We start from the raw sequence: 9,590 nt of genomic DNA on the forward strand, positions 1-9,590 counted from the left end.
TACGGTAATATATTCCACTGACATTCTGCTGCATTATTGCCTCCAGATATTGTCTCATGTAGTGACATAGCGTTTGAATATTAAACGTGTCTCTTTGCCACGGGGTGTTAATACAGAATAACGTTCCCTACTGTCAGTTAAACTGCAGGCATGCTTTCATTGGTTAAGGTCAAGTTTCTGTCTGTTTGTGTTAGGAATGTGTCCAGCTGCACTCTGACTGCAAAGTCAGAAGTGTAGAGTAAAGGAGACTTGTTGGTTGGAAGCCTGTTCAGTGCATCATCCCTGTACTGCACTTTCAAGCTACAAGAGCTACTATTGTATCATTGCAGCGACTTCTCATCCTTCCTTTTTCTACAACCTATGCTGTACTTGTTGTAGCTGAGGTTGTTTTCAGTAGTTGTGCCTCTTTGGTGTTCAGTCGACCCAGTATGTACAAATATTTTCCTCCCACCGAATTCTAAGCCAAAGGATCACATCAATGTGTCAATCAAATATAATGAGAACTGCTTTTTTCAGAGCACCTTGTTAACAGTCCTAACGCTGTTGTTGTTAGCTGACACCCTGTAGCTTCCTGAAGTACCGGTGTGTAGCTGGTGATGTGTTGACGTCCATGGTTTTACTGTGTAACATTTTAGTATCTGTGTAATGATGGATTATTGTGATGCAAGGGAGAATTCAATTAAGAAGTGGTTGGAAAAAGTATCCAATTGTCATACTTTAGTAAAAGTAGAGATACCTTCATAGAAAATGTCTTAAGTGAAAGTCGCCCAGTAAAATACCACTTGAGTAAAAGTCTAAAAGTATTTGGTTTTAAATATATTTAAGTATCAAAAGTAAAAGTATAAATAATTCAAATAGCTTATAATAAGAAAATCAGACGAAGCATTTGTGTTTAGTGAGTCCTCCAGATCAGAGGCTGTAGGGATGACCAGAGATGTTCTGTTGATAAGTGAGTGAATTTGACCACTTTCCTGTCCTGCTAAGAATTGAAAATGTACTGGAGTAAAAAGTACATTATTTTCTTTAGGAATGCTGTGAAGTAAAAGTAGTCAAACATATAAATTGTAAAGTACAGATAAAGAAACGACTTAAGTAGTACTTTGAAGTATTTTTATGTAAGTACTTTACACCACTGCAATTAAGTATCATCTCATTTAATTCATCTTATCTCTCCCTACAGCTTGCACCAAGCCCAATGTGAGTTAGGGACCACCAGTCAGACAGAGCAAGGGGCCTCATATCTCAGCTCTCCAACCCAGACCCTCCAGACCAAGCCCCTCCAGCCCAGGGAAGCCCACTCTGGTCTGGCCAGTCCCCCCCACCAGCAGCCCCTCCTGGCTCAGCTCCAGAGAATGGCCTCAGAGCACCAGAACACCCAGGCCCAGCTACAACACTCCCAAGAGGCAGCGAGGGAGGCCAACGAGAAAGTACAGAAGTGAGTAGCTAACTAGAGCACAACTCTGCTTTTACAGACCCCTCAGTAATGACTAGCCCATGAAAAACTGCTACTAAATCAAATGTACTTTCTCGACATCTGAAAATGAAGGTCAAATCCACCACCGCCAATTTAGTTTCACTTAATATAGACACGTTTTTTAATCCCCGCCATGTTGCCCCATGACAAGAATTTGGTAAACGCATGCTCCTCCCTAGCCCCTGCAACAGATTCCCCACCCTTCCCATCCCCAAAACCTTCTCGCCCCCCATGACTCCTGCTGCACCCTACCCCCATCCTCTTGACTTGTGCTAGGGGTGTCCATGCTGAAGGATAGTTGGTTACTGGTTGTCTGGGAGGCCTTCTCTTCTCAGTCCCAGCCTGAACTCTGCTGCTCCTGCATCCTCCCACAGTCACACTGGAGCCACCCGCTCCCCGCTAAACAAACAGCAGTCGCCCTGCTCTTCTGTTTGCCTGGTGAATTAACAGGGGGATTGGGGGATGGTGATGGAGGGGGGGTGACAGTTCTCAGCACTGGGAAAGCTGAAAGGCTTCCCCCCCACACCCCTCAGATTGGGAGGGAGAAAAGAGGGGATTCTGGTTGGTATTGTATTTAAACGATCCTCACTGGAGGGCCTCCATTATGCTCGGAAGATCACACAGCGTCTTCTACAACCTTCACTGTAAATGTAAAAACTAACGCACACTTCCCGTATGAAGGCAACATTTTCAGTCCACTGGCTCAACTGCTCTTGCAGTGTGCAGACTGGGAATAGTTTGGAAAACTGCAGCTAGCAATTACTTTGCGTGGACTGAACTGGTACTGTTACTGATGTTCTGCACTTTTATGATTTTTATTTTATTTATTTTTTTACTACTGGTTCCTAGTGGAGGCCAACAAGGTAGTGTTAACAGTTTCAGAGCATGGTCTGGGACTGGGACATCTTTCAGTCAGATCCTTTCCCAGAAAGAGGCCTGTCAGGGTGGTTAGATGTGTCAAGGTGTGGAGGGTGGGTAGAGACTGCGGCCCAGGGCAAGGATGAGCAGCAGCAGCAGTAGCATCAGAAGACAGTCACACTCGACCGTTAACTGACCCCCAGATGGATGGCCCTGGTCCTGCTGGGATGCGTCCCAGATGGCACCCTATTCTCTATAGTGCACTACGGCTCAAGTCAAAAGTAGCTCATTATGTAGGGGAATAGGGCACCATTTGGGTTGTGGTGGTGTGGGAGTCAGTGGGAAGCAGCTCTGACGCGGGCCCCGTCGCACGGCTGTGAGAAGAATGCACGAGGAGCCGAGTTACCTCGCTCTCTCCCCCCTTCCCCCTCTCCCCCCTCGTCACCCCCAAGAGGACACGGCTTGCCAGAGGAAACGGAGAGGCGGCCCAGAATGTGGCACCTGAGTGCCGGGGGCTGACTGTCCTGCAGCTGCATTGATGGAGGGGCTGAGCAGAATGTCTAATGACCTATCTGAAGCTGCCTGCTGAATCAAAATTGGCCATGGAGGAGACGAAAGGACACAAAGACCCTTTTCATCAGGAGATGGTGGTCCTCGCCCGCTAGTTACGGGCACGCTGCTTACTGCTGTCTTTCTCTCCCTCTCTCATCATCATCATCATATCTCAGAGCCTTTGCTGCTCTACAGTGCATTCGGAAAGTAGGAGCCTTTTTGTTACGTTACAGCCTTATTCTAAAATGTTTTATTTTATTTTTTATGTCCTCATCAATCTACACATAATACCCCATAATGGGGTACATCAACATTTACAACGATGAATCATAAGAAAGTTACATAACACCAACTCAAGTTTGGGGTCACATAGACGAGTTGAGTATCTGGAGCGTTAGCAGTTGCAAAGAAAAAGCCATATCTCAGACTGGCCAATAAAAAGAAGAGATTAAGATGGGCAAAAGAACACAGACACTGGACAGAGGAACTCTGCCTAGAAGGGCAGCATCCCGGAGTCGCCTCTTCGCTGTTGACGTTGAGACTGGTGTTTTGCGGGTACTATTTAATGAAGCTGCCAGTTGAGGACTTGTGAGGCGTCTGTTTCTCAAACTAGACACTCTAATGTACTTGTCCTCTTGCTCAGTTGTGCACCGGGACCTCCCACTCCTCTTTCTATTCTGGTTAGAGACAGTTTGCGTGAAGGGAGTAGTGCCCAGCATTGTACGAGATCTTTTGTTTCTTGGCAATTTCTCGCATGGAATAGCCTTCATTTTTCAGAACAAGAATAGACTGACGAGTTTCAGAAGAAAGGGCTTTGTTTCTGGCCATTTTGAGCCTGTAATCGAACCCACAAATGCTGATGCTCCAGATACTCAACTCGTCTATGTGACCCCAAACTTGAGTTGGTGTTATGTAACTTTCTTAATGATTCATCGTTGTAAATGTTGAACATTGCATTTTCGATGTCATGTGTAACTGTATTAATTATTGATTATATACTGTATATGTATATTTTAAACACTTTCTGAGCTTTAAAACCTTGATAAATACTAACAAGTGTACCATCCATCCAGTACAATGCACACTCTACTGAAACCCTAGTAGCTTATATTTTACTGCTCTACTGCAAAAAGAGTCTGATTCGGGGGTTGTTTAGAATGAATGCGAAGAGCTGCGTGTTTACTCCATCTTATTCCAGCTATAATTGTTGGTTTTGCGACACTGAATTCTTAATCAGGATTTATGTTTTCTCTGGCTGCTCCCCAGCGTGTGTGTTTGGGTTTACTGGCCACCCTTGGTAAACAGTGTTGTTCCAAATCCCCACCAGTACACCTTGGACAGAGACACACACTAGCTGGAACTGTCTAAACGTGACAGAGAGGCTAATGCATATATTTAAAAATGCAACAAGGGGCTGCACCATTTACACACAAGGGGGACAAGGTGTGTGTGTGTTTGTGTGTGTTTGAGAGGGGGGGGGGGGGAGATTTCTTGCCTCGTGTTCATGTTAACTAGTTAGGTGAGCCGTGTTTGCCTGTGTGTGTCAGTGAGTGTTGGCCTGTGTGTGTCAGTGAGTGTTGGCCTGTGTGCGTGGCCTGTACATTCAGTGGCTGGAGTGTTTGCATGGCCTTTGTGACTTGGACCTTTCTTAAACATTAGCAATCCTCTTGGCCTTATTTTCTCTCCCCATTGCTAATATGTTGATCTCTCCTCCACAGCAAGCTGATGTTACACACAGCGCTAGCCGCCGTGTCATCCTCACCACGCATAAATAAACACAGCCAGGTTTGCGGTGGTGATGACTCGCCATGTTGAGGAAAACAGATGGAGAATAACTTCCGGATAGACAATACCTGGGTCAGACCACTCCCAGATGCTGCCTGATTACCAGCCAGTCGGTAGAAACCCTTGGCAAGCAGATTGGCAGGTCACAGCTTAGACAGTCTCGCAGGCAGCGCAATTCTCTGGTTGCGTCACAATAATCTCTCCATCCTGCTGAAGTGTGGACTCGTTCACTACTCCCCACAAATTGAGTGTTTGTATGAGCTAGAGGGAGTTTCCATATACCAGTAATTTCTTTTCAAATCCATGAAGGGAAGTGAACCAGTGCACACTTTAGGGGAAAGGAGAGATCATTTTGACACACCCTCGGGCTCTTTTCAGGTCATTACAACTGAGCTGCTGAGGGAAAACAATCAGTGCACCGTGTTTCAAAGATGAGAAGACCGCACTCCCTCAAAAATATCAGCGATGTGTCTTTCTTCCTTGTCCCTCCTTGTGTAAAAGGGTTTGTTATTTCAGGGGGTGTGCGTGCGTGGCACATGCACAGTATCAGGGATTTAAGAATACTTTATCAACATTCACTCCCCCACCTTACAAGTCAAGGTTACATTTAAAAGGTAACTTTGATATAATAGACTGCACATGATTAGTTAGTTGTTTTAATAACTACAATGACTAAAGATTTAACTTGTGATTTTTGTTATGGTATATATGAAAAATCTAAGTGAAAATGTTTTTGTTTTTTTACAACTATTACAATACAGGAGCAGTGTAGCCTTTCCATTTGTGTCAAGTTTATTATTTCCGTATCAGTGATGTCACGGGGAGGACGGGGGATAAGATTTTCATGGAAAGAGCTTCAAATCCTCACTCTATAACAAAAAGCCTGCTGTATGCTGGGGTTCAGTCCCGGCTTTCTATTCTAATTTCATTCACAGTTGGAGATTTCTTCCCTGCCTAAGTGCTCCCAAAGTTTTGAATTCTACGGAAGAAGAATGTTTGCACTTGGAAGAAAACTTCCATTGCTTTATCAATTATTAAAAGAACATTTATTTTCACATTTTGTTCACTAGTCACGATGTGCTTGTGTCCTTCATGATTGAAGGGCAATTTTTGCTAAATGTAATCTAGTTAATTTCCTCCTATTTAGCACCATGCTCTTCACCTGTCCATGGTGCTCCTGAAGATCCCATTTCATTTGGCTTTATCTGATTCTCTTTAGTGATATTATAACCATGGAATTAAACTCAGCAAGAAAAGGAACGTCCCTTTCCCAGGACCCTGTCTTTCAAAGATAATTCGTAAAAATCCAAGTAACTTCACAGATCGTCATTGTAAAGGCTTTAAACACTGTTTCCCATGCTTGTTCAATGAACCATAAACAATTAATGAACATGCACCTGTGGAACCATCGTTAAGACACTAACAGCTTACAGACAGTAGGCAATTAAGGTCAGTTATGAAAACTTAGGACACTAAAGAGGCCTTTCTACTGACTCTGAAAAACACCAAAAGAAAGATGCCCAGGGTCCCTGCTCATCTGCGTGAACATGCCTTAGGCATGCTACAAGGAGGCATGAGGACTGCAGATGTGGCCAGGGCAATAAATTGCAACGTCCGTACTGTGAGACGCCTAAGACAGAGCTACAGGGAGACAGGACGGACAGCTGATCGTCTTCACAGTGGTAGACCACGTGTAACACCTGCACAGGATCGGTACATCCGAACATCTCACCTGCGGGACAGGTACAGGATGGCAACAACAACTGCCCGAGTTACACCAGGAACGCACACTCCATCAGTGCTTAGACTGTCCGCAATGGACTGAGAGAGGCTGGACTGAGGGCTTGTAGGCCTGTTGTAAGGCAGGTCCTCACCAGACATCACCGGCAACAACGTGGGCACACAAGCCCTCAGTCCAGCACAAACCCACCGTTGCTGGACCAGACAGGACTGGCAAAAAGTGCTCTTCACTGACGAGTCGCGGTTTTGTCTCACCAGGGTTGATGGTCGGATTCGCGTTTATCGTCGAAGGAATGAGCATTACACCGAGGCCTGTAGTCTGGAGCGGGATCAATTTGGAGGTGGAGGGTCCGTCATGGTCTGGGGCAGTGTGCTTGTTGTCATTGCAGGCAATCTCAACTCTGTGCGTTACAGGGAAGACATCCTCCTCCCTCATGTGGTACCCTTCCTGCAGGCTCATCCTGACATGACCGTCCAGCATGACAATGCCACCAGCCATACTGCTCGTTCTGTGCCTGATTTCCTGCAAAACAGGAATGTCAGTGTTCTGCCATGGCCAGCGAAGAGCCCGGATCTCAATCCCATTGAGCACGTCTGGAACCTGTTGGATCGGAGGGTGAGGGCTAGGGCCATTCCCCCCAGAAATGTCTGGGAACTTGCAGGTGCCTTGGTGGAAGAGTGGGGTAACATCTCACAGCAAGAACCGGCAAATCTGGTACAGTCCACGAGGAGGAGATGCACTGCAGTACTTAACGCAGCTGGTGGCCACACCAGATACTGACTGTTACTTTTGATTTTGACCCCCCCTTTGTTCAGGGACACATTATTCCATTTCTGTTAGTCACATGTCTGTGGAACCTGTTCAGTTTATGTCTCAGTTGTTGAATCTTGTTATGTTCATACAAATATTTACACATGTTAAGTTTGCTGAAAATAAACGCAGTTGACAGTGAGAGGACGTTTCTTTTTTGGCTGAGTTTATATTATCATTGAACGAGATAAAAACCTCTCAAGTCCTGTGAAATGTTCCTATTTGAAAATACACAAAATATTCTTTAGTCAAAGCCAATTTCCCTACATCTTTGACCATAACATAATTCCAGTTGAATGCTTTTTAACTAAATAGCTAGGAATATTATTATTGACTCTGGTTAAAAAATGTTTAAAAAAAAGTACAACCCGCCAATAAACATCCGTAAAATCACATCCGTATTTCAGTAGCAGACCCATAATAGTCTGGATAGGTTAAAATTAGAATGTGTGATGACTGCATGTTTTGGCCAACTTCACATGTCTTGTTTCCAGAGAGCCAAAAAAGCAATGTGCTGTTTCCTCCCTCTCTCACCCAGCCTCTCGCTCCAAAAGCATTCCTCTCCTCTCTCTCACCCGCCCATCAATTCACTGTGATTTTCATCCTGTCAGGGAATCATTTGCTTTTCTTTTCAACCATAAGGACACCATTATTGTCCTGCCCCTCTGCCAGGAAAAACACTAGATCAGAGAGAGAGAGAGATGGGAGGAGAGAGAAAAGAATCAGTGTATTTTAATGATTTGTACAGTGGGTTTGGTCTGACTACCACTTAAAGAAGCGTCTACATCCTACCCCCGGTCTGCCCTGTAACAAGTGTATCCTTGTGTTAGTTAGGGTGTGCTGGGCACCACTGCACCAGGAGAGGTGCATTCATTCCTCACACCCTCTCTTCATCTTTCTCTTCCCCTCTTCCTTACCCCATCTCCCTCTTTTCCTCACCCTGTCTCCCCATTATTACTCCCCCTCCTCCCTTCCCCTCTCCCCCTCTTCCTCCCCTGTCTCCCTCTCTTCCTCCCCATCCCTATATTTGGGGTTCCTCTACGTGTCTTTGGGTCATTAAAAAGCACTATTAAACCTATGTATTATAATGAATGTTGTTCTCTTTGTCACCGTGCAGGTTGGAGCGACTGGTGGAGGTGCTGAGGAAGAAGGTGGGGACAGGCAGCGTCCGGACGGTCATCTGACTGAGACTACGCCGGGGGAAGCAACAGTGAGTCCACTCAGTTCCTGGCTCTGTCCTAAATGGCACCCTATTCCCTATAAAGTGCACTACTTTTGACCAGTGCCCTACATCCCTATAGGACAAAAATAGTAAAGGCAATAGGGTGCCATTTGTGATGCAGCCCCTGTCTGCTCTGCCCGAACTGGAGCAGCCTGAGCGACCGTCCAGTCGAACGGCCACATCTGGTGTCCAGGCTGCCTCCCTGCCTGCCCAGACCCAGGCTGTTGTGTTTAACGCTGTGTAAACACACCCAAGCCTTAACTGGGCAAACAGTTGTAAGAAGTGCAGCACTCCAAAGCCTCATTCCAGGCTGGGCTCAAACTGAATCGTAAACTCTTTAACCACTTGGGTTGTTGGTTTGTTGCTGCCCACTCTCTTTTTCCCTCTTTCTTTCTTAAATTCGACATTTTACCTTACTAAAAATCATGTTACATTTGTTTTGTCATCAACTAAATTGTGTGTTGCTGTTTGTGTTGCTGCCTATCTATCTCTGTTACAAGGGAAATGCCTATGTGCCTTACTTTTATTGATAAAATATGTATTCTCTTTGATATCCCAGATCAATACAGTGTCCTGACATATACAGTATTTCATTGCAAATGTTAGTGCTGTATTGAAAAGGTTGCTGGTGCTGCCTGGATTCGGCATCGATGCTGCCGCGGGCCAAATAACGTGATTTATTTAGTCAACTCCATGATGCTCTCAAATCAAATCATTCATGGAATTTGTGATTTGAAGAACATCACCTATCAACTTCCTGTATTTTTGCATCCGTTGTATTATAAAGTTAGTATTGCTGTAATATTTTAATGACATTTTATGGTGTGAGTATTGTATGAAATAAAACATATAAACAACTGATAAAAAATGTGTTTCGTCCTTTATTCTGGTAACTCAACACTATTTACTATACTCAAAGAAAAAAGGTGTGACATTATTAGCGGCCACTAAAAATGTTGTTTTATTCTCAGGAATTTTCTTCTTCATTTTTATAAAGTACTTTCTCAACTCAGTCACGACCATTATATCCCTATGGATTGATATAAACTTCTATTTGAAGATAAACCTGTCTTTTTTAACACTTCTGTGTATCTAAGGTTCAGCTCTCAAAGTGTGCTAATTTAGAACAGGTCTTAAAGAGTAAAAAA

At 44.6% G+C, this 9,590-nt stretch overlaps 1 protein-coding gene across 4 annotated transcripts in view; it reads left to right on the forward strand.

Moving 5' to 3' along the window:
• mipol1 (mirror-image polydactyly 1) overlaps positions 1-9,310 on the forward strand; it is a 77,963-nt gene extending 68,653 nt beyond the window's left edge. For 3 of the 4 annotated variants that reach the window (XR_011670634.1, XM_071365537.1, XM_071365539.1), the window contains 2 exons: positions 1,181-1,435; positions 8,338-9,310. Coding sequence is in view for 2 of the 4 variants with exons in the window: in XM_071365537.1 (XP_071221638.1) it covers positions 1,181-1,435; positions 8,338-8,404 (322 nt within the window). In the remaining 2 variants the exon portion in view is untranslated. Of the gene's footprint in view, positions 1-1,180; positions 1,436-8,337 lie in introns of those variants that run through there. The other variant, XM_071365538.1, reaches the window with a different exon arrangement.
• The last annotated feature ends 280 nt before the right edge of the window (positions 9,311-9,590 follow it).

Source organism: Salvelinus alpinus, chromosome 25, assembly GCF_045679555.1.
Source record: "Salvelinus alpinus chromosome 25, SLU_Salpinus.1, whole genome shotgun sequence".
NCBI lineage: Eukaryota > Metazoa > Chordata > Actinopteri > Salmoniformes > Salmonidae > Salvelinus > Salvelinus alpinus.